Here is a 26,304-nt window from a genome sequence, read left to right on the forward strand (position 1 = left end):
TTATATATTTTAAAGACTTATTCTTTACTTTTTTGTTATATTATTTATTTACCCTTCATTTATACTTTGTTACATTACAAAATTCTCTATCTAAAGATCAGAAATAGTAATACAATTTAGTGTAATTATTTTCATGCTTATTATTGCTTTAAGTATACAATTATACTTACGTGTTTATCCATTTATGAGATTACAATAATTATACTTATAAGTAAATATAAAAAAAAACAAACAAATCGTATCTGATGTTTCTTTAAATTGTATGATTTTACATGAGACAAAAGCTGATATTTTTATGTCTACATTAATTATTAGTAACTGCTTAATAAGATTAAAAATACTACTGAAATTAAAGTAAAGTAACAAAAAAACTAATTATAACAATGTACTTATAATATTATAAAATATATATTTATTTGTCATTGAAGTATTCTTTTTGATGTCATTTACTAATTTCCATATATGATAAAAATCTTCTATAAATACTTTTTAAATAGTTTATAATATTATCTTTTAATCGTTTTAATTGACTGTTTAGGGACCTCATAAAGTTGAAAAATATATGAGTTATATTATTACTTTATATACTCATCTTATAAGATAATATTTATAATAAAAATAATTATTTATTCAAAATATACTGTATATTGTATACATGTTTCTATCATGTACAATTAGTAATTTACTAATATTAATTACAGTTTAGTTGGATCAAAAGTTAGTTTCAAGTAAATTTTGGTCTATCAATATTAATTAATATGTTACGGAGTTTGGCTTTAGGTAATAAACGTGATATTGGTAAGCAAATAATCCTTGATTAAGAGATAATTATATAAAAAAATCTAATTAGACGGATCTATTTGACCTATTGAAACACTCATTTATATATAAATTAAAAAAATGAAACGTAACAAAAAAAATCATAATAAAATACAAAATATTCAATTTCCAAACTAATAACTGAAAGAAAATTATTTTATTGAAACTACAAAACAAAAAATTGATACAAACATAAAGTCAAATATATATAATAACTATATAAATAGAATCTATGTATTTTGTTGTATTTCGCAATTTTTATATTATTTTTTTAATTTTTTTTTTGTATATATTAATTCTAAGTTTTGTTCAATTATTTGGCCTACTAATATAATAAATTTGTAATATTTTCTATTATATTTACAAAGGTACCGCGTGTATTGCATATATACCTAATCATACCGAAATAGGGGTCAATAAGACACAACCTTAAAAACAAGTTATATTTACAGTTTTTCATTCATTTCATAGAATATCATAGGATTTTGGAGTTGCTCGTAGTATATTTATTGGAGTAAATCATGGCTAGTTACAATACAGTATGATATGAGTGGAGTGAGCATCACAGGATATTTTGTTAAATCTAATACAAAATAATTCCGAAATAGGGGTCAATAAGATACAAGCTTAAAAACAAGCTATACATCGAGGTTTTAATTCCATTCCATGCTATGAGCCATATCATCGCATATTCTGTTAGATCTAATACTTTACAAAATTATTACGAATTTGTGCTTTTTCGGGATTGAAACCTTCTTTTCCTTTATTCAAAACTAATAAGTCAGTTTTCATGCGTTGGTCTTCAACATCATATCAATATTCGTGCATGAGAACTCATATTTGTCGGTTATATATAATCTGTTTCTTACTTTATGAAATAGAATTGTTCATCGTATTGGAATGCTTTTCCTCTATGTTATTGAATTTTCTAAGAACTTTGATTTTGTCTGCCTTAACGTTATTGGATACATTTCTTTCTTCAAAATAGCACTTATAAGATAAAGAACATAGGGAATATTATAGTTCTTGTATAATGCATTGCTTTCATCTGTATTTATAAATACTGTACTACATGAGTTGTAATAACAATGTAAATACTTTCCATTCATCTTTGTTTTCAATCATACACGTGCATTATTTAGCCTATTTATTACGTAGAGAACCTGAACTTGCTTCTTTTGCATCGATTGTTGAATAAATAAAAGAATAAATATTGAATTGGAAAATTGAAAATAATTGGAAATGTATACAAATTCTAGAAAAAGTTTTAAAATAATAATAATAATAGCGAAGTGATTATGTTAAAACAGTTATAATTGGATGAATGAATAGTATTTTCACAAATTGTATTCTTCATTAATTAAAGATGTTGGATGATCCTGCAAAATTTATTTGATCAATTAAGAGTTTATCTTGCTTACATTTGACATTGTAGATTACTTGTCTAGACTTGGCGCCTAATCCCACAAATAGAGCCTTGGTTAAGAAGAAAGCACGGCGAAACAACATTTCACCTGAGCCAGACGTTGCCTGGCCATGGATGCTTTGGCAAGTACCTGCACTTTATCGCAGAGAAGGAAGACGAAAGGTGCTAGTACTGTGAGAAGGACGATAGCCCTGAGTACACGCTTTTTAGATGCTGCAGATGGATTAGAAGGAAGGACAAGGCGGAGGCAGAATTGGGAGTTCTGCTAGGCCAGAAAATGTTATCAGTGAAATATTGAAGAGTGCGGAGAGCTGTGATATTGTAGCGGCGTACATATCAGAGATGCTACTAGGATAGTAGCAGTGGAGGCCAGCATTGCATTGATCTAAGGGAAGTGCCAAACAGGCAAAGACAATCAGCATCGCAGAGTAGTATAGTGAAAAAGGTCCTGTATCCTGACGAAGAAGAGGAGAGGTTTTAGTGGGGTAAAAATCCCATAGTACCACGACTCCAACCAATGTAAGGTTTCCTCTCCTCTACAAAAAAAACGTGAGATTTTGTATATATGTGTCATATATTATTTTTTTTGTCAATGTATATACGTGGAAAAAGATGAAAATTCAAATGGGTTACTCCAAATTAATTAATAATCGGTAATAATTAAATTGTTTTTATTCTATAATTTAGTGCTAATTTTGAAACAACTGTACCGAAATATTAATTTTAAGCTAATTTGATGTATTATTCAATTATTATGTATGCAACCTACTAATTAAAAAGTATATAATCGTATTAATCCATCCATTAATTATCGCTGTTAATTATAGTTTGTAATTCAATAATCTACTGAAAATTTGTGTAAAAAAATTGGCCAATAATAATAATATGTATGATTTTTGTATCTACATCAAATTGTGGTTGTGTCAGGTCTTTATGAAGAAGTACATTAAATTATTAGATAAACACGAGGGTAGTTTGTAAAGTTTCAAAAGGAAAGTTATCGTTGCACTGCCGTTGGCATATTATAAAACAACCATTTATCAAAGGACCACTGTAACATTTTCAGACAACTGTGGTGATATTGAAGCAAAGAAAACAGGTTTTAGTTTAGTTTTTATTACCAGGGAATAAAAGTGATCATCGTGCAGCGATAAACCATTTCTTAGAAAATTGTGTGGAATTGTAATGAAAAGATCTATTAGAATTGTCAGATATGTTAAATGGTATAGAAAATCCCATTTGTCCTATGATGAGAACATTTCATCTTAAATCAATGGCTTATAAATCAAGAAACTGATGATTCCGCATTTGTTGATAATCGATTATACATTCAACATATGAATGATTGATTGCAATAAAATATAATTAAAACTGTGAACATCATTACGACTTGTCTGAAGATAATTAATTATAAGTAAATAAAAAAAATCGATTTTCTTAATCAAATCCTTATAAATTGCAAAGTAAAAACAATCTAATATAACATTTCTCTACATTTTTGAGAGATTTCTGTTTCCATTGGAATAATTTTCATCAATTATTGAAATCAACTTATTTTTAATATTTCAAATGTCTGGTTGCGATTAAATACGTTTTGTTTGGTTCCAAAATGTTTGCTTTCTACTCTATTGTCGAAACGCTGCGAACTAAACTCGTTAACTATTAATAGAGTTTTTGGCCAATGCAACAACAAAAAACGTTGACTGTCGACCAAAAACAAGTTTCAATAACCACCAGCAGTGTTTAGATATTTTTAAACGTGACATATGTGAAGTGTTTTCAATAATTTTTCAGTTTTTAAATTGAGTCAGTATAATATCCAGTAATTATTGAATTCATTACAACTTTAGCAATTTTAATTAAGATTATATCCGTATAAAATGTGCTCAATAGTTTTTGCTTCAAAATTCAATTGAATCCATACATTTCACAGCTTTCATTTACTTATTGTTCGGTAATACGTACATAATTATTTAAGGCCAGAATTAACCGAATTAACATACACATGTGTATGTAAACGTAAGAATGTTTTATTCAATCTAGTCAGACTCTGTGCGTGGATAATTAATAATATGTTTTCTTCTGTAAATGTTTTTATTCAATAAAATCAAAAGAAAACGTGACATATGTGCATTGTTTTGTGGTTTTTCACATACAATGAATTGCATGAAGTGTTTTCAATAATTTTTCAGTTTCCAAATTGAGTCAGTATAATATCCTGTAATTATTGAATACACATGTGTATTTAAACGTAAGAATGTTTTATTCAATCTAGTCAGACTCTGTGCGTGGATAATTAATAATGTGTTTTCTTCTGTAAATGTTTTTATTCATGAAAGTCATAAGAAAACGTAATAACATTATCATTTGTCTAAAAAATTTGTCGACGGTAAAGTGTACGTAAGTGCATGTTAAATATAAATACATTAATTTATATGAGAATTGACCATCTTAGCTTAGGACTATTTGGGTCAAAGTTATGTACGTTAACCGAGCTCTACATGATAATTATGTTCAATAAATAGAGACGGTTCCACCTAGAGGTTTGTGCGGTACCATTTGATCCACGGACCAGTACCGGACGTTGAGGACCACTGGTATAGCGTACGATCATTTCAGTTAACGTACATTATTAACAAAATGCTAATATTGATGCTCACTTGATTTTCATATTAATAGTTTGATGATGCACTTAATAAGTCTATATACAATCTATAGATATATTCCAAATAAGTATATTAGTCTAAGCTACAACATATTGGGTATACGCATTATGTACGTTAACCGAACGCTATTATTGACAAATTTCTAATCTATGTTCACATAGATAAATAAACGTTATCAATGTATCAAATATATAACTTTATATTAGACTTTATTACATTACAAAATTTTCTATCTAAAGATCAGATACAATTTAGTATAATTATTTTCATGAATTAGTTGCTTATTATTGCTTTAAGTATACAATTATACTTACGTGTTTATCCATATATGAGATTACAATAATTATACTTATGAGAATTATAAAAATAATCAAACAAATCGTACTGATTTTTCTTTAAATTGTATGATTTTACATGAAACAATAGCTGATATTTTATTAGTTTTATGAGATAATTATTAGTAACTGCTAAATATATTGGGTATACGCATTATGTACGTTAACCGAACGCTATTATTGATAAATTTCTATCTCGCATAGATAAATAAACGTTACCAATGTATCAAATATAGCAATAAAATTAATTAGCTAGGAACCAAATAACAATCTGGACGTTTCTTTGATTGCTTGTGTAGATCTTAATAAATAATGTTCTTTACGCCAGAGAATTGTATTAGATGTCCCATCAATCGGAACATCAACATTTCCCAAAAGCAATTTCCGGACAATCAAAATTTCGGACCGGTCATTTAGCAGCCGGAAATGCACAGTCTTGGATAGTAGATGGACAGCACTACAAACTCTGTCCAACTCTGCGTGAGTGTGGGTGCGTATGGAATGCGTGTATATATATTCTCTGTGTGTGTGTGTTTGTGTTGTGTGTATGTTAATGCACGTGGAGTTTGTTTCGTCGTGCGATCAATTACGAGGACTCTCCTGTGCGGAGCCCGGACTGCGCCGATTCAGTAAGCGTCAGTTAGCCGCCTGCCATGTGCGAAGGTGCATGTGGTTCGAGTTCGTTCCTCCTCTGAAGAAGACGCGAATAGTGAGTGTTCGAGCGAGAAGCTAGTTTTCAAAAAGCAGGATCGGATGCAAAGGTTCGTCTCCATAAGAAAACACGCAAAAGAAATAGCATAAAATTAAATAAACCAAAATAAAAAAGGATCACGTCCGGTCTGCCCTACAGCTTCCGGTTTGTAGCTTATCAGCAGACGACGCGCCACCCTACGAGTTCCGTGAATGAGGAAAAAATTTTTTTTTTTGTATACATACACATATCAACGGCGTATCATAACAGTGTGTTATTCTACTTATCTTATCTATCCGATTGTGCATGTGTGTGACCGTGTGTGTTTCCAGTGCGTTCGTTCCAAGAGCTATTTCAAATTTCTGTGAGAAGACTATTCTCGGATCCAATAGTAATTTTCTTCATTCAAGTATCTCGTCTACAATATACATGCATTCCTCTCGAGATGATGTTGAGTCTGCGTCTGTATTCGCTTGTTGTTTGAACGCGCGCCTTCCGAAGAGTTAAACAGGTTTTTAGCAGTCACTATTTATGCCGACAAACCCATTCATAATAAACATTGGATCGCTCACGTTCTTCACCAACATAACTTCTTGCGAATGGTCAAACATCAAAGAGAAGTTGTGAATCATATAAGTGTTCATCTAACATACACTTATCATGAATACTTTCTATTATCAATCTTTTAATTCAATTTAACAAACATAATACTGTAGAATATTGAATCATTAATAAAGTTACAATTAACAAATTATAGAACTTGGCTATCTAATTTATTTCCAGAGTTAATACTGATATGAAAATTGATATAATTTTTCTAATTAATAGTTTAAATTAAAAAATAGAAAATCTACTTAAATCATTAATAAATTATACAACTTGACTGTATGATTTATTTCTAACGTTAATAGTAAAATGAAAATTGATATATTTTTTCTAATAATCAGTAAAAATTACAAAAATAAAAATAAAGTTATCATTAAAAAATTATACAACTTGCATTTATTTCGCAAAGTTGTTATTAAAATGAAGGTGTTAAAAACCTTAAATCATCAATAAATGATAATAACATTTATAAATGTTGTATAAAATTAGAAAATATATGTTTTTGTACCTAAAAATAATAAAAAAATACAATTTCCAAATTAATGAAAAAAATAACACAAGAAAAATTTATTATATAACCTTGTATATATGTCATGTTGTTGTGGAAAGTACAGAAACTAAATTATCTGGATTTTATACAACAATATGAAATAATAAAAAAAAAGTACAAATTGAATGAATCGTTCCATAAACTGCGTTTCCATTTATTTTACTAATATTAGAATATCTGAACAAATAATTTTAGTGCAAAAATTATGTACAAATAATGGAACTGAGGAATAAAGAAAATAATTGTTTGATTTTGTTTTACGTATACATTAATAATAGCGATATACAATTCAGCTGTATTGAATTATTTGCGAATGCAAACATAATTTCCAATATAGCGCGACAATTTCATGCAAAGTGAATAATTCAATTTGTTACTTTTTGTTTCAAAATATTAATTATAATATGCTATACAAATTCTTGCACACTTTGTACGTTATTACACAATAAAATATGTTTATAATTTTATTAATAACACATAATAATATTTCTTGCAACAATAAATTACAAAAAAAAAACTACACAATAATAAATATAAAATTCATCTGCTCCATTTTTTTACCTTTTCATTTCGCTGAAATCATTAAGGAAATGAAGGAAGCAAAAACAAACATTATAAATTTATTTATTACTTCATTAATAAGATTTTCCTATTTTCTTTAAGATTTACAATTATTCAAAGAGAACATTACGCAATAAAAACACTTTATTAGCCTAATGGAATGATTCATGTGTTTTCGTATTTTATGATTGTAATTATTATATAATTGATCTAATATATATTGTTAATTAATGTATATAAATTTTTGACTAAAAATATCGAAATTGAATCGTGTTCTTTTGAAAATGAATAAAAAAATACAATTATATTTTAAGTTGTAGTTTTACGAAAACACAAACTATTGAACTTTTTCACCTGTATTTCCTAGTTTTATTCTCAGTAATCAGTATTTTACATATTTTAAAGAAATTTGTACGTTTTATTCAATTATAATTCAAATATGGAAATTCACAAACATTTAATTTCCTGTGATGAACATAAATAAATTTCTTCGAAGTGACTAATAAGAGTTTAATATTTGACTCATCTTTGGAATGTGTAAAAACACATGTAATTTATTTTTTTTATTTGTAATTTATTTACTGGTAAATTTACATTTTTTTTAAATTTTTGAATTAAATCTTAACAATTATTGCAAACAATTGTTGGAAGCGATTGAAAATACCAGTTTTTATTTTTTGGTTATCATAGCAAAAAGAAAGTCAAATATTATAAGATTTCATCTTAAAAGATAAGTTTATTCTAGTAGGAAACAAATTATATATTAGCTACGAATTCGTGAAAAAACTATAGTTTATAAATATATTCGTGTGAATTATGCATGCAAAATTGTTTAATGATTGAAGGAAAGAATCGAAAGTATGTGAGAGAGAGAGAGCAAAGTAGCACTTACGAATTATTTTTTTTAATGATATACAAGGAATAACAAGTGCGTAAGATAATTTGCATGCGGATAAAGCAGTATTAATATTTATTAGGTTTCCGTCTTTCTCGGCGAATGCGAATTTTATTTCAGAACGTGGGTTATTTTTAAATATTTATAACTTACAATATCGATTCACTCAAGAACGGAATTGCAAAACACTGCATTTCACAATTTCCTACTTTAAAATTTTCTATTAATAACAATAATGTTTATAGCAACAATTACATAATTAGAGTAGATATATTTTTGTTTCGCGGCTATTACTTTGCATAGTGTGGTTTCGATTAGTCCGGTTTTAAAATTTCAAAATAAAATTAATTAAAAAAATAGCACACAAAATTATTTGATCGTTTGTTTTCCTTTGCACATTCAAGTCTTTATTTGTGCAGTTTTAAAGTCATCGATTTGTCCGGTTTCAGACTATCCGGAATATCACTGGCATAGTGCGGGTAGTATATTGATGTAATATAAATAATTACAGACTAAGAGAATAAGCAATAAAAATCACTTTGATCACTGGAAAGGAATTATTTTTTAAACGTTCTAAGTAAATAGATTAAAATTGCTTATTGTTATTCTAAATTTTCTTTTCATTTTTCTATTATTAGATAATAGCATAATTCACTAAAATTGTATTTAGAATGTGTACAGTTGAAGGAAGTTTTGCAATGTTTAGGTTACTTTTGAAAACTGAAATGACCTTTGATCATAATTCAATAATCTATGTTTGCTACAAACGAAAACGTTACCAATACATTTTAATGTGTATACAGAAATATCGTTTCATTTCGCTGAAATCATTAAGTAAATCATGCTTCAAAGATCAAACAGTTTAAATTTATATTTTATTAATTACAAAGGTTCAAATAAAATATTATGAAATGTCATAAATCGTTTTAATTACTGTTTTATGCTTATAATATTGATGTAATAAAAATAACTCTTTTGATATTACAACTTTAGTCATATAATTGAAAATTTATATTATTTTTTTACAAACGAGAATGTTTCTAATTTTCTATGTTTCAGTGAAAATAAATTCAAACTTAATTACAAAGGTACATATAAAATATTATTTAATTTCTTAAATTTATATACTAATTAAATTCAGCAAAAAGCTTCTATATTACTTATATAAAAATTATACAACCCTTTGATATTTATGTAAATATTTGTGAGATTTTATATAACTTTAATGGAAACGTTTCTAATTAATTATTTCTATATACTATATAGAAATATCTTTTTAAGTCATTAAAAATGTCGCGGAAGGAAAAGTAAACATTATTAATTCAAATTTTATTACAAATGTACAGATAAAATATTACATTTTTATGCTCCTATTTTACTTCGCGAGGAGGGGAAAACCTTGCATGGTGGATTTGTACTGTGGGACTCTTATCCACTAAAAACCTCTTCTGTTCTTCATCAGCATTCAGGTCCTGATAGTAGATACTGCTCAGAAATGTTGATTGTCTCAGCTGTTAGGGTAAATCAGTATTGGCTTCCACTGCCATTTTCTTCGTTTTCTCTCTCCACTCTCCTCTGATCTTCTTCCTTGGTAGAGAGCACATCTGACACATACCTTGTAATTACGTTTTTCAGCAGTTCACTGACAAAATTCTGCGGGGTTAGAACAACTCCGAGGTTTGATTTAGTTACATGCTTCATTGCAGCCCACCTGCAGCAACTGAATAACGTATGCTCCGGGCTGTCTTATCCTCGTAATACCAGCACTTCTCGTCCTCCTTATACTTACTTATAATAACCATACATCTCATTGATTTTGTATGTAAATATTTGTGATTTTATATAACTTTAATTAATTATAATTTAATTAACTTTACTACTTATATAAATACATAAAAATATATAAAAATTATCTTTTCATTTTATTTTGCAGAAATTATTAAGATCTTAATTTTAAAATTAATTAAAAACTTGAGATAAAATTTTATAAACTTCCTTTAATGTTTACAATTTATTTCCTAATAAAATGAAGCTATTAATGATATAATAACCATACAACCCTTTAATATTATAATATAAATATTTATGACTTTATACAACTTTATTAGTTCTATAATTGAATTTGAAATTGAAAGACATTAATGTTATTGCCCGTAGAAAATCTTGTCATAAAAGACACAAATTTGTCAAGATTATGAAGCGATTAAAACTTGTCGCGCTCTCCAAGACGCACATACAAACACTGAGTAAATTACGGCACAAAATTCTCCTGACCTACAAAAAAAAGTAGTAATACTGTTTTTAATTAAAAACTCGTTAGTCCTGCAATGGTATTTCGCAAATGTCGAGGAACAACACATTTTTTTCTACTTCTTCCTCCTTCAGAAATACTCGACGCACTTATCGCAACCATAACTACATTCATTACATAATGAGTTATTTTTCCACTCGGACTGCACAATCTGATAAATCTTATTATGCAGCGTATTTGAAATGCACAAAAAATTCTTTATATGCAGAAAACAATCTGTTTTCAAAATAGAAGTAACTAATTTAGTTCTGGCAATTCAACTTTTTTTTTTTTATATATAAATACACAATATCTTGTATAGTCCTGCTTTGATCAGTCCGGATTCTCCATTTTATTTTTTATTTAATTAAGCTAATAAACAATTAATTCTGAAAAATACACAAAAAAAAATTATCCATTTTTTTTTATACAAAAATATATATATACCTTTTTTTCTAAATATTCTTTTATTTTATTTAACAACGAAATTGATTAAAATATGTTGAAGCAAGAGAGAAGAAATTGTGTTTAGAAAATTATTCTACTTGGAATGAATGTTTGATTTATGTATTTGTTGTTGTGTAAATATTGCTGTACTTGTATAATTATTCTAATAAATATTGTTTTCCTTTATATTCGACTCAAACTTGTAAATTAAAGTCATATGTATTCATTTTATTAAAATAGTAACTTTTATTCTATCAAATAAAATCAATTTTTTGTATCTGAAAAAAAAACAAAATTAACGATCACCTATTTAATTATTATTTGTTACTTACTTTGCTTAACTTTTGTAAGCTGTCATATATAACATCTATTCAATAATCGACAAAATCTTCTATTTTACATTGCTCTAAATATGACTCAAAGTTAATAAAATTTTTCTTAAATTGAATTTTTCATTTCTATTCGAGCTTTTTCGTTAATTGCATTTTTTCTATACATTTAATAAACAGAAGGATTCTTTATGTACGATTCATATGTAGGATAGCTTAATGTTAAAATCGATACCAGTTCAGAATAAAATATTTTTTTTGATTAAAAACTCCCATCAATTATACAGAATGAATCATTATTTATAGCCACAATCATAAATCAAGTTTTTCTATTATACTAAACGAACATTGAGAAGATTACACTGCGTAATAAAACAGCCAATGCAAAAACATTTAGATAACAGATGAATTGAAATAGTTGAAGGATTTTTATGAATTACTCAGATAATTTTTTTTAATGTATAAAAGAGGAAGTTGTATGTTTTGTAAATAACATGAGAATAATTTTATGTCTGAATATATAAAAACAAGAAACAAACATACATTAAGAAAAGTGGAATAAAACGTTGATCCTTGGGGACTTCCTTCGAGAAATGAATGCTGCATGATGAAATCTTTATTAGAAATACTCATTTAAAAATAAAAATAATAGCTTGATCTTAAATATTGGATCCTTCCTTCTTTATATCCGAATACATTGTTCAACGTAATGAAACGTTGGGAATACAGAAACGACTTGTTGTCATGCAAGCCTTCCTTTCTTCCATCCACAAAGTTTTTTGAGCTCGCATTAATTATTCGTGACGACTTTAAATAACTTCACAATTCTCGCTAATTGATTTTGATGTTGGCAAATTCATTATTAACGAATGCTAAAAGGTCCGTGCTTGGACCGAAAGATCAACATTCGATTTTTAAGTGTTAATGAACCAAGGAGAGGAGAAGTTCCGTTAATAGATTTCTATAAATATCGGGCACTCACAGGAGAAGTCGACCACAAAAAAAATAAAGAAATAGTCTACGTGATCACTATTTCAAATGAAATTGTACGCTTAGAGACGAAAACTTTGCAGACGGAAAATTAACGATTTCCTTCTCCATCTAAATTTTCGCCATTAATTAAATATTTGTCTTACAGAATACTAATTTTTATTTGTTTAATCAGCAAATAAGAATACAAATTTCATATTAATTACCGACTTTAAATGCTGTTCAAGGTCAATGTTAAATACATTAATATATTTACTTATTGCAAACTAGAGGAAACTTTGCACATGGTTTTACGTTAGTTCGTGTACATACTTTAAGATACAATTATTTTTTTTATATGGAAGTGTTTAGTATGCGTTTCTGTACGACAAACGCTAAACAAAACTGCGTTAAACGAAGTGACATTAGTACATAGTAAAGGATGTCCCAAAAAGTACTGATATTTTTTTTAAAATACACATTTTTATTTGATATGTTTGGTTTATTAGAAAGTAGAGACATGAAGGTTATGTGTGATACAAACAATCTGAGGTCCTATAGAAATTATATCACATTCATAATATTTCGATTTTATATATTATGTGAGTCAACATGATTAGTGTTTATTGTTTTGTAATGTAAATATAATATTGACTAGTTGTGGTTATTTACAAGCGCAAAGTCCTTTTTATTCTGGCAGGGATCTTAGGATTTAGACGGTCCCTACAAATCCGGCTTTGTCGGAGTCTTTGGCTTTGTTGTAGATTTTTATGTTGTTTGCTACTTTTTTGTATCATTTTCTGTATAAATATAAAAAGGGGAAAAGATTGACCATTTCATATATTATTCCGTGTACTATATGATTATAACTTCGGATAAAGAAATAGAAATACAATCAAGGATGGCCAAACTATTTTGTAGCAAGATCCATTGTTACTTATCTGAAAATATTGTTTTACTGCGTGCTTTGTCGACGAGCTGTTGTTGGATCACTAAATTTAATGTCAGTTCTTTTTGGGACACCCTTTACATGTCTGTGGATGAGATTTAACCTTTTATTATGGTTTTAGAAAAATATGTAAAAATTCCAAACATACTTTGAATGTAGATGTTTAATACAAGTTCTTCCAAGGAAAACCTAAACAAACAAATCTTCTTCGACACTCTAATACCATCAAGATACAAAGTCAATTATCTCGGAAAGGATATAAGATTAACTTGGAAATGCTACATACAGTGTAAGAAGAGAAGAGAATTAAGTTTAGGAAACTCCTACTGATTGATACGAGTCTCGCAAGTTTCATAAGGAAACAAAACTTTTACCATAAATACTACTAAAACCTGTTTTGATTTGAACAATTACGATGAAAACTAATTACCACAATATAAACTTCATAAATAATATACAGTAACAATGCGGCTTCGATCAGTCCGGATTAATTAAAGCAGTCTCATTTTGATCGATTTTTGTATGTATTTGTTCGGTTTCAAATAGTCTGGAATATTGGCTGAACCAATTACCCGGACTATACGAAGTATTGTTGTATTTTCTTTTATATATTTCATGGTTATTCAGTATTCGATGTATGTATTGCAACGCCGAAGGGCGAGAGAATTAAATTGAACCTGGCCAAAAATTGACGGATGTCACATATTGGATTCAATTTATATTTTACTGCGGGAAACGCCAAAAAATATGCATATAGCGAATCAAACGTGCTGTAATAGCTTTACCGCATAAACAGAGCTCGTAAAATTGGACAAATCCAGTTAGGTACATTGCATGATTGATGCGAGCTTTTTGAAATCCAATATTTATTTAATATAGTTTATTTTTACTCTCTATATAGAAATAATAATGCACAAGCGCAAATTAATTTATAAAATACATATTATTTATTGTGTATTATAATACAGGAAATGTCAATAAATATGCACATAGTGAATAAAACTTGATGTAATAGCTTTACTGTTTCAACAGAGCTCGCAAAATTGGATAAATTAAGTTAGGTGCATTTCATGATTGATGCGAGCTTTTTGAAATATATTTAGTTAATACTCTCTCTCTCCCTCTACAACTAGTACACTTTTGATTGAACATTTTCACGATAATAAAATGCACGTTTTTATATTGTTACACATCGTTTTTTTTTACATAATGAAAAATATAAAATGTAGTTTTATGTATTTATTTCATGTTTTATCAAAGTAAAAAAAGATCAAGTCTATCGTGAATATTGGATAATTTTCACAGTAATAAAACAATTAAACTTGCATTTGATAAACAAGTTTATAGCATACAATAAAATAAGATATATGTTTTTTTTAAATATTTTTATGTAATTTTTAAATTATTTAATTCTTGTTTCTTCCTTTTAATTAATGAATAGCACTTTTTAACAGTTAATTATTTCTTTATTATTATCTTATTTTTTTCTTTTTTTTTTGTTTATATGAATCTGTTTCAATTAATATTATTATTTTTATAAAAACATTTGTTATGAAAATGTAATACATGATTTATACAATTAAAAATAAAATCTTGAAAAGTTCTTGCTTCGTATTATATACGAATTTCAATTTTACTAGAAACTTTCGCTATAAATTGCACAATTCGCTCGTGTACACATTATATTTATGATTATTGGGGTTAACCCTTTGCAGAGCATTTAGACGTGTGAGGTCAGAATCTAAACCGCTATGTTGTGGTTTTATTTGATTACTCAAGCAGCGCCTCTATCGAACTAACGTCAAAGTTTAATCTAAAACAAAGATACATAACCTCAATATAACGGCACCGTCTGATAAAGACTAGTGGCATCTCCTTAAGAATTAATTTGTTGGGCGGATATATCCGCCGCTAGTTAGCATAGTATGTTAAATAACGTGTTCTAAATACTATTATTTAGAAATTAGTTATACTGGTCATATTACCAAAAAACTTTTTTTTAACTTTTAGATTAATTATTATTATTTCACGTTGTTCTTAATAAAATATAAATTTGATACAAATAACACTATTTACCTGTACGATTGAATCTGTAATCTTTGCAATTGTATAATTTGTTTTGTTGGATGGTATATGATTGCGCGCAATGGAAGCATTCCGAACGTTCTGCTACTCCGGTTTAAAATTACTACGTCTAAATATGTCTAGAGTCTAGACAATGTTCAGACAAAACAGCTTCGTTCGTGTTCTTGCACGCTGCCCGACTGCATCCTCTCACGAGATTATTTTCCAATTGCTCTGACATAATTCGATGAAATGTGAAGGCCATCATGTCTTTGGGAACAATCAAAATACTAAAGAAACAAATGTAAACATAGACAGAAGAAGTTGCTAGAATGTACAACGAAGGCTATCGTTTGTTTTTGTTAGAATAATTAATTTATGACGATATTTAGTTGTTGTTTACCAGTTAAGTAAACAATGGTTTAGAGATTGAAAAAAAAAGCAAAACACATAAATTTTATTTTTTAGATTTAGTATAATGAAATCCATTTGTTTGAAGTCGGGGAATTGCTGTCTATGGTTTATATTAAACGGAAGACTTCCTTAACTCGCGCGGTGTCTGTGGGACTCACAATATCACCCTTAACTTTAAAAACGTTCTCAGACGCCACGCGAGTTGGAAAGTACGAAAAGTGGCTTTTGATAGTTCATTTGAGTTTTATTTATTATAATATTGAAATAACATTTTGTATCCTACAAATATTAAAAAAGATCAGAAATAACACAAAAAAAACACATGTAATTCAATATTTTAACAGTGACAATTGTCAATTTAAACTTTCTGTAACTATGGTCGTGTAAATAACAGTGTTTGAGATAGAGATTGGATTGCGGTTGTAATATAATTAAAAGTAAATTGAAGTTATTTGTGAACTCTTGGAAACAACGGATGGGAATGGAAGAATCGGTAGAAAGGATGATGATTAAAAAAAAAACGAAACGACAAAGAAGAAAATATTGACAGTCGGAAACCGAGAAGGTTTGAAAACGTTCGAACATACTGCGGTCCAGTTTGTTTGTCGATAATTAGAGAAGTACGGAATTGAAAACTCTAGGTATACAAACATCGATTTCCTTCTCGGACTTTATTTTTCATCCAATTCAACATGTTTAATCACACTCATTATTTGGAAGGAAAAGTAATTAAAGACTAAACCGGAATCAATTCAATTCATTTCCGTGCTTCCAACTTCATTTCAAACAATTGGATTATGTAACTGAACTATTATTTAATTTGTTTGTTATCCATTTATTTTTGTTTATGAGTAATTTTATGTAAAAATTGGAATTAAATCATATTACTTAAATTTAGTGAACAATTATCGTACAGTTCGGACTCCGTACAAATCAGACAAAGAACAGTTTCACAATTTGTTTTATGTACGTATAACAAACACATTCGGATAACGTACATTTTTTCGACCAATTAATATTACTTTTGGGAGTTAACTCAAGTGGTGATATGAAATTTAAACCGCTTCTTAAATCTATATTCGGTTAACGAACAATTCGGATCTTTCAACTAAACCGAACAACCAATTTATAAAATATATTTAGATTAGTCTAAATACGTACCAAAATGTTCTAAGCAACTTTTTTGTATGTATTCTAATCTAATTTTGGTATTAATAATAAATTTATTTATTAATTCCAACTATATTTTTATATTTTCTTTAAACGATATTGCAACGAATTGCGTATTATGATCAGATATGTCGACTGTAGTTGAATGATCAATTCGAAGGTCAGTTGACTGATTTACATGAAAGAAATATTAATTATTCTATGTGAGCTTAGTTCTGTACTGGCTTCAATAGAAATAAAACAAGGTAGTGTTCGTAGAGATGACTAAGCTTTTTGATGAATGTAATAAATTGATAGTAAATAATTTAATCTGTTTTATAGTACAAATTAAATTGTCGTCGAGTGCGGATATTGAATTATGCAAGTGCAGCAAACAAGAATAAACGAGCGTGAATCAAGGAATAATTTCAAAAATAAGTGCAAACTAAGAAAATTGAGGTGTCCTTCGGATGTGAAGTTAGTGATTATGTCGTACTTTAAAGGATTTCATTATCCCGACTTCTAAACTGGAAGCCGGACAAGGGATGGCATTCACAGCGGTTACGCAATTCACGGAAAGTTCCACGAGGCTAACGCAATCATCCTTCTGTAATTAATTGATGTGCATCAAAAGACATCAATTATTCTGAGAATCTTTCCACGCCGAAGACAAATGGAAATATCGATGGATCGAAATACCGGGAGAAGATGAAAAAAAAAAACGGTGGATGGAAGATAAAAGAAAGCGTCTAATTGAAGTTGCGACCTTGCTGTTGGCTGGCATTCTGGATTGAGTTCCAATGAGAATTTCATTTGTATAAGCAGTCAATGAAAATCATGCATAATTTGTGCGGTAATGTATTCAAATATCGAAGGCTGTTCCATTACATATCACGATCAATTCGAGCGTTTGGAACTGCATTTGTTCTTCTTCGGATTTTCAATGTAGCGTTCACCAGTTTGCTCGAATGCGAAACCAATTAAAACGTGTTCAGTTTGATTATAGGAATGGCGTCACATTGTTTATTTAGTTACGTTTCTCATTTTCGTCTTTCGGATTACTGTATCTCGGTTTGTAGTTAAGTTAACTAACTATTTTTTAATTTAACATTTAGTTTAACATTTTTTCGAATAATGAAACGCATTTTGTTACATATAGAAATCTAAGAATTAAAAACACACTTAATGACTTTTTATACAGTCATCTTTATTAATCTCTGATAACGAAGCTTTGTTATAACTAAAGTTTGCAAAAATTAATTTATGGCTAATGCCTGAAAAATAATGCCAGAAGTTGTATACTAGAGGAAAAAAATAACATACAAACATAAAATGTCGAAGAAGAATATGTTAGAAATTTATTGAATATAGAAGTAGATGTTTTTTCAGTGGAAGATTTAGAAAAACTTGTTAATAACGAAGACAAAGAAAACGAAGACATTATTAAAATATTAAATAACAAGAGTTATGTAATAACTAGATTATTAAAAATACAAATTTTACTTGATTTTATTTTTTTTTATTATTATTTCTTCTTTTTTAATAATTAAATAAGCATATTACCACTATATCTTCATAATTTCACATTGGAAACTCTCACATATTTTTTTATCATTTATATAATTAATTTGTAATCATGTGTTTTTACATAAATAAATAGATTCTTATCTCTATTACATGAATGTAATGTATAATAATTACATCGTTTGTATATAACATTCCATGATATATTTTATGTCAAAATCAACAATTGTTGCGTTATTGAGCATTATGTAGGCATGCTGATAGCATGTTGCATCATAATATGCTTTTAATCTCAGTATAGCCAAATGTACACGATAATGCATACCGGGGATAATTGCGACAGGATTGGTAATTTAGAGGTTCGATTCACTATGTTTCGTATTAAGTATAACCAGAATATATGGCTTTATTCGTTCCATAGTTAGTAAATGCTATTACCAAAAGTTAACTATTTCATAATAAACTTAATTTTTAATAATTAATTGAAACAGTCACAAAGACAATAATGAATCATATGAAAGTTACAAAAAGGTTAGTGATGGAAAAGTCATACAAATATAAAAATTAAATAAATTCAAATTGAGAATTCCAATGTTAAAAAAGGACTTTTAATCATATGTCTATTATTAAGTATTAATATGTATTATTAGTATTATTAATGTTCTGTTTATTATAGAAATAACATTGATTGATTACATGAAAAGTTAAATAATTGATTATGGAAGCGTTTAATAAAAAGTTAGCATTTTTTTTGGGAGGAAAGGAAAACCTTGCATAGGAACCACGGTGGATTTGTGGTACTATGGGATTCTTACCCACTAAAAACCTCTCCTATTCTTTATTTCAGCATTCAGGTCCTGCTCTGAAATATTGATTGTCTCACCTGTTAGGCTAAATCAGTATTAGCTTCCACTGCCATTTTCTTCATTTTCTCTCTCCATTCTCCTCTGATCTTCTTCCTTGGTATAGAGTACATGCCTTGCAATTACGTTCCATTTGTCGCTGCTTTTCAGCAGTTTACTGACAAAATTCTGTGGAGTTAGAACAACTCCGAGGTTTGCTTCAGTTACATGCTTCTTTGCAGCCCACCTGCAGCAACTGAATAACGTATGCTCTGGGCTATCATTATCTTCGCAATACCAGCACTTCTCGTCTTCCTTCTTCGCGATAAAGTTAAGATATTTACTAAAACATCCGTGTCCAGAAAGCGCTTGTGTCAAATGGAATGTTACTTCCCCGTGATTTCTATTAATCCATGGTTTCATTTCTGGGATGAGTCTTCTAGTCCAGGCTCCCTTCTCTGAAGTTTGCCATGCAATGCATATCCTGATTGCACACTTTCGCTGGACAGTTTCAAGCAATCTTCTATAACTTTTCACCGTCATCGCCTCTTCCCATACAGGAGCTGCATATAGCATTGCAGATTGTGCCATTGCCCCAAGCACTCTTTTCTTACTCGACTTCGGTCCTCCATTGTTTAACATCAGCCTGCAAATGGTTGTAGTAGTCTCCGCTGCACGTAAAGCCACTATACTGATGTGTTAGTTAGCATATTTAGAAGTTGCAACTACCATGATATTTACGAGGGAAACTTTTCAAGATGTAATGCATAATTTACGATTTAAGTAAACTTTAATAGAAAATTAAAGGATACATTTTCTCATTCATAATTTATAATAAAGATTAATATTAATTAATTTTTAAATTTGGCAATTGACCGCAATCTTTCAACCTAAATTAATTTTTAATAAAGAAAATTTTATACATTTTAAGTGTCTTATTAATAATAAAATTGATACGGAATTTAAAAAAGTTTTCTTTATTATAATAGTATATTCATATTGTCAGACAATGACGTACATTTTCTCAAGTTACTGCAACTAAATTTCATTGTATTTAATAAAAAAATGGTACTTAAGTTCATTAAAACCTTATAAAAAATTGTACATTTAATTGTATATAAATTGGATATATCTTCATAAAGTTCAAGAAAACTTTTTATATAACTTTTTGATAAATTAAAAATAATAGTTATGTTCATAGAATTTTCTATGGTTCAACTAGTTTGTCATATGCAATGATTTTAACAAATTTTTAATTCATGTTATATATTAATTATATTTTATTGAAAATTATTATTATTTTGTTAATTATTATGAAATTCATACGCATTTTTACCATATATAATAGCATAAATGCACTGTACATATACATTGTTGTTGTATTACTATAATGGATAAACATTTAGGTTCAATATTTTATCAAGAATTATAATAGAAAACTATGTTAGGGTTATTTAAATGAAGGTGAACATAGGAAACATTACTTAATAACAAATATTTAAAATTTGGAAAACTTCATACCTTTTATTATTATATTTATTTATATCATTATTATACTTTTTGGTTTAACTTTACATATAGGAAAAATTTCCATTGAGTGAAATTATTCTAAATATTTTTTTTTTAATATTCTAAATAATCATTTATTGTTATTATTATAATTTTATATTTTACAAATTAAATAATTTAAATAATCACCTTTCTAAACGTATATGAATGTTTTGTTTTGTTGAAGAAAATCCTTTATATAAATTTGTTTCATGTAAATATATAACAAAAGAACATCAAAAGAATGTAACAGCATAGGAGGAAACAGAGAAATAAAGTACAATTACCGTATAAAAGCAGTTGCCATTTGCATTGTAAGCTCCCAAGTTGCTGTCTGTCAATGTCAGATTAAGACAATAAAAAATGTGCGCCAGGAGAACGTCGTTTCTCCTGTAATGTTTGATTTACACTTTTGTCACTGTATTTTCGCTGAACAAAATTTGCTTATTTAATCTAAATTTTCAAATGAATTTACATATAACTACAAACATATTTTGTTTTCACTACATCATCATTAATCGTATTATAGAATAATTATGGGTCTGATAAGAATATTTTGTGGCGAGATGTGCTTTTACAAATCGTAAGTTAGTATTAAGAAGGTATATTTTTCACCTATCTAATTTTAAAAGTTGTGGTTGGCTTGGCGTCTCACAGACACCGCGCGAGTAACAAAAAATAAATAATGTTTGTTATTGTTGATAATATATGTATTTAAAGAAAAAAATATGATGAAATATCAATAGAGACTTCGAATTTTGAATTATCCTTATTTATTTAATTCTTGTTACTCTATTGTATCATTATAGCATTTCAAGCAAAATAATAAATCTGTTTAATCTTTTAAAGTTAATTTAATTAAATCCTTTAAAAAGTTACAAAAATATGTTAAATAATAAAAAATATTTTAAAATAAACAAATATGTTTTGTTGTGTTTTGAAATACACTTGGTTCTCTTTTTATGCGGTAGATACGTTCCACTGGAAAACGCATAAAAATAAATCGCACAAAAAAGAACTAGACACACGTAAAAAATTAAAGGATACGTTCCATAATTTTTTTAAACCGCATAAAACTAAATCAATAAGTTACAATATACCGAAAATCGCATAAAAAAGGGTTTATTAAATTTCAGAAAAATAATTAGTCTTACCATATTTTCTTTCTGAAATGTTTATTCATAATTTTATAAAAACGTTAACAATCATAGACAAGTTTATTAAATTTCAGAAAAATATAATCTTAACATATTCCTTCTAAATTTATACGGAAAAATTTTACAAAAAAAAATACAGAATTTTTTTATGAAAGTTAATCTTTCTTCACTTTTTTTTCTTTAGAATTATCGTCGCTATATGACTTTGCTATTTTTTGTACAATTCCTGATATCCAGAAATTGTACAATTCTGAAGATTGCGTTGAAACTTGAATGCTCGTTCAGAATTATCATCTTTTTCGATGAAATGGTGTCAAAACGTGTCAAAATGGCCTAAAATAGTTATAAATAGTTATTCAAAACCGCATAAAAAAGAGTACGCATCAAAAGAGGACCGAGTATTATAATAGAAATAGTAAATTGCATGAAATTTAAGAAGAACTGATAAATGAATTCTCTATTATATGGACTTGGAATGTTTGGAATTTTCTGTGGTGAAAGGTTAAATTTTGTGGTGGAGGCATATATGTATAGATATATGTATAGATATACTCATTGCCATGTGGACGGGGTCTCAAGGAGAAGCGGTTTTGTCAACCTAGCATAAACACGTCTCTAATCCATCCGAACTTCCGGCCAATGTCAGTCGGGCCACTTACAATGTTACGCCAACTACAAATCAACATAACACGCAGCAATTTAATCTCATTCAATTTCGAAAAGCACTTCGTTTAATCAGAATGAATAACGATTGTCACAGTTATGATTTATTTACTTCTATTATTACTCATAGTTATTTGTCCTATAATATTTGCATAATGCATTTTAATAATTCATAAATTAACATTTTTAATATAATCAATTAAACTTTTTTCGATTCATATCAGTTATTTAGCTTAAATACTTTTAAATTTCATTACATAATTGGTATTAATACATTAAAGTTAAATAACAAGAAATAAGTATAATACAATTCAGATAAATGAAGACGAATGTTTGATGTAAAATACATTTATTGATATTATAATTAATGTATTTGATATTTACTTACAGAATTTTTATAAAAACAAAATATTAGATGATAATTAAGAATAACAGTATAATGCATTCATACATGTAAATAAGTTACATTTACTTAAATTTTGTGTATTTTTATATTTGTGGTAAAATTATAAATTTATTTATCTTTGAGTGAGTGGTATAATGAATTTTAATAAATACTTGTCAAGTATTACTTGATGAATAGTTTAATTGATTCGTTTCGGGATGAAGAGATACTTGACAAGTATTAATTTGAGATTAGGGAAACAAATGAGAAAATGTATTACACGGAAAACCTTGCATAGGGACCATGGTGGATTCGTGGTATTGTAGGATTTTTACCCACTAAAAACCTCCCCTCTTCTTCGTCAGCATTCAGGTCCTATTTGTTGATACTGCTCTGAAATGTTGATTGTCTCACCTGTTAGGCTAAATCAGTGATGGCTTCCACTGCTGTTTTCTTCGTTTTCTCTCTCCTTTCTCCTATGATCTTCTTCCTTGGTAGAGAGTAGCAGTTATTACTTGATACTTGACAAGGTGTTATTTTATTAAATTTCAAGTTTTCAGTTGTCAATCCCACAATCATTGTGAGGATTTGTGTATATATATATAAAAAAGCAATGAGAAAATGTTTTGCTCGATTTACTTTACAAGTATTAATTTGTGATCAGTTTGATGATATGTGATCGATTCTCCAAATGAAAATATTAATTGAAAATATATAGATTTTAAAAGCAATGTGAAAATTTATTACTTGATACTTATCAAGGTATTTGTATCAAATTTCAAGCTTTTACTTGAAATAAATCATTATGATTATTTGTGCAGAATTCTTTTTTTTATAAAAATATTTTTAAAAAATCCTTAAAGAAAATTGGTTTTATAAACTGATGCAGAGTCTAAAGTTTTTTTTTTGTAATTCGTATGCTTTATAATCGTAAACTATACTAATCTAATTGTTCAAATTTAATTATTGGAATTAGTCAATATACATAGTACATATGGATTATGAATGAACCCTGGTTATAAATACTAATGGTTATTTATGCGGTTTTGGAGGTTTACCATGCATTTTATGCATTCTAATTACGTTCTGTGCAAAATACGTTTTGCCTGATATATTGTGTATTTCGGATAGTATTAACGATAACACGTTTGCATTATGGAACACGCCAATTAGAAGTTAATCAATAAACTGCAATAGTTTGGAAGTTTAAGCCTTGCATACTGTAATCTCCTTTTCCTTTCATAGGGGAAATCAATAATGATTGCCTCTATTCGGTGCAAACATTTCACAATTGACATACACAACCAGCAAGCATCGTCCTATATTAAGTATTTTATAAAATATTTATAATACAGAAAAAAAATCTCGTTTAGCGCTTCCTCAGTTAACATTGATACCAATATATTCAAAGTCGAATTGCTATTTCTTTTAGTGCTTTAGACTAAGAATGTTCGATTGCGCTAATCATTTAAATAACTAATAATTATTTATTGGCCAGATTATTGTTTTTCTTATAAAGATTTGTGTTATTACAATCTAATTAAATACACAATAATTGTACTAAAATGATAAAAAAGTATATCAGATGATAATAATAATAGATACATGATGTATTAATAAATGTGTAAGAAGTTGCGCAAATGAAAGTTTTCCTATATGATTATTTGCTGCGTTCGTATCTTATTTGTATTTAAAATGTTCTCAGCAAACAATAAATCTTCCAGTTCAACGTATCGAATATTTCCATTGATTAATTCATTATAAACAATGAATAAAAGCAATATCGCTTTGCAAGTGTAATGATTTCACTTTTTTTTTTGTTTTCTTGTTAAAATACTTTTATAAACAAACAATTGCCATTTTGATCACGCTACGAAAACTTAATTCGAATTTGAAACATTACCTGAGTTTGTAATGTTTCGCATGCGAAAACAACGTTATGACTCAAAAGAAAATCCAAGTTTTGTTACAACAACAGTAGATTTAGAATTGTAACTAATTCTTAGTCAAACTTTCAAAAAAAAACTGAAATTAAATATAAGCAAATCCAATGCGGAAAGTTTATAATAATTCACTAAAAGCAGGCTTTTAAAATTAGTACACAAAATTATTTTGTAAACATAAATCATCGTTTTTTTGCTTTATAGAGTCAAATTTCTTCTTTATTTCTATTTTATATAGTTACTTCATTAGTCCGGTTTAAAATAAAGGGTGTCCCAAAATTAACGCAAGATTTGAATTTGCCGCCATTTTTGCATTAAAGTGGAAATCCAAAAAAACAATTTGACACTTTACTGCAAAAAGGGCGGCAAATTCAAATCTTGCGTTAATTTTGGGACACCCTGTAGTTCGGGAAAATTGCAAATTATTATTAATTATTGGAATTATTCTTATATACTATAAGTTATTATTTGTATTGATTAGTTCAGTAATTTTGAATAATATTCTTCATTTGCATGGAATAGTTTTGCTAAAAAGTTTGCATGTTGTAACATTGATTATATATTTTAAACCAAATTAGTTGTATGTCATGATAATTATAGTTATTTAAATAATGTAACTATTATAGATTATTTAGTAGGAATAAAACTATAAAGGTCAGTTTACATAATTATAGCATTGAGTTCAATGGAGAAATTTAGTTTACTTTGAGAGAAATTGCATATTTATTTTAATTATAATTACTGTAATTAATTATCAATATTTCAATATAATAAATAAATTCCATTAATTAAATTTTTAATTACAATAAATTATGATAATCTAATCTATTTTAATTGAACAATAAATTATTTTGTTTTTAATTTAAATTCATATTTAGTATTTATCAATGTAATTATTTTTATTACAAGATTTATTGTCCAAAGTTAAATAATAAATAAGTTATAATTATGATGGATTCAAATACATAAATGATTGACAGATGTACCAACAATAATGTATAATATTTTCTATTGAATCGGTCAATTAACTGTCAATTTTACAAATAATATTGTCTCTTCTAATAATAATTAATGAAGATACG

The 26,304-nt window shown here is 27.7% G+C and overlaps 2 protein-coding genes across 5 annotated transcripts in view; one reads left to right on the forward strand and one right to left on the reverse strand.

The window, feature by feature from the left end:
• The first annotated feature begins 4,028 nt into the window (after nucleotides 1-4,028).
• Nucleotides 4,029-26,304, forward strand: part of LOC108560592 (transient receptor potential cation channel trpm) — an 85,351-nt gene continuing 63,075 nt past the window's right edge. For 2 of the 4 annotated variants that reach the window (XM_017918218.1, XM_017918223.1), the window contains exon 1: nucleotides 5,887-6,007. The gene's annotated coding sequence lies outside the window, so the exon portion shown is untranslated. The other 2 variants (XM_017918220.1, XM_017918219.1) reach the window with 2 other exon arrangements.
• Nucleotides 19,587-20,117, reverse strand: LOC108560589. The gene has a single exon (XM_017918212.1). The coding sequence runs from the start codon at nucleotides 20,115-20,117 to the stop codon at nucleotides 19,587-19,589; it is 531 nt and encodes a 176-aa protein (XP_017773701.1).

The sequence above is a fragment of the Nicrophorus vespilloides genome, unplaced genomic scaffold (genome assembly GCF_001412225.1).
Source record: "Nicrophorus vespilloides isolate i.1.1-1 unplaced genomic scaffold, Nicve_v1.0, whole genome shotgun sequence".
Classification (NCBI taxonomy): Eukaryota; Metazoa; Arthropoda; class Insecta; order Coleoptera; family Silphidae; genus Nicrophorus; species Nicrophorus vespilloides.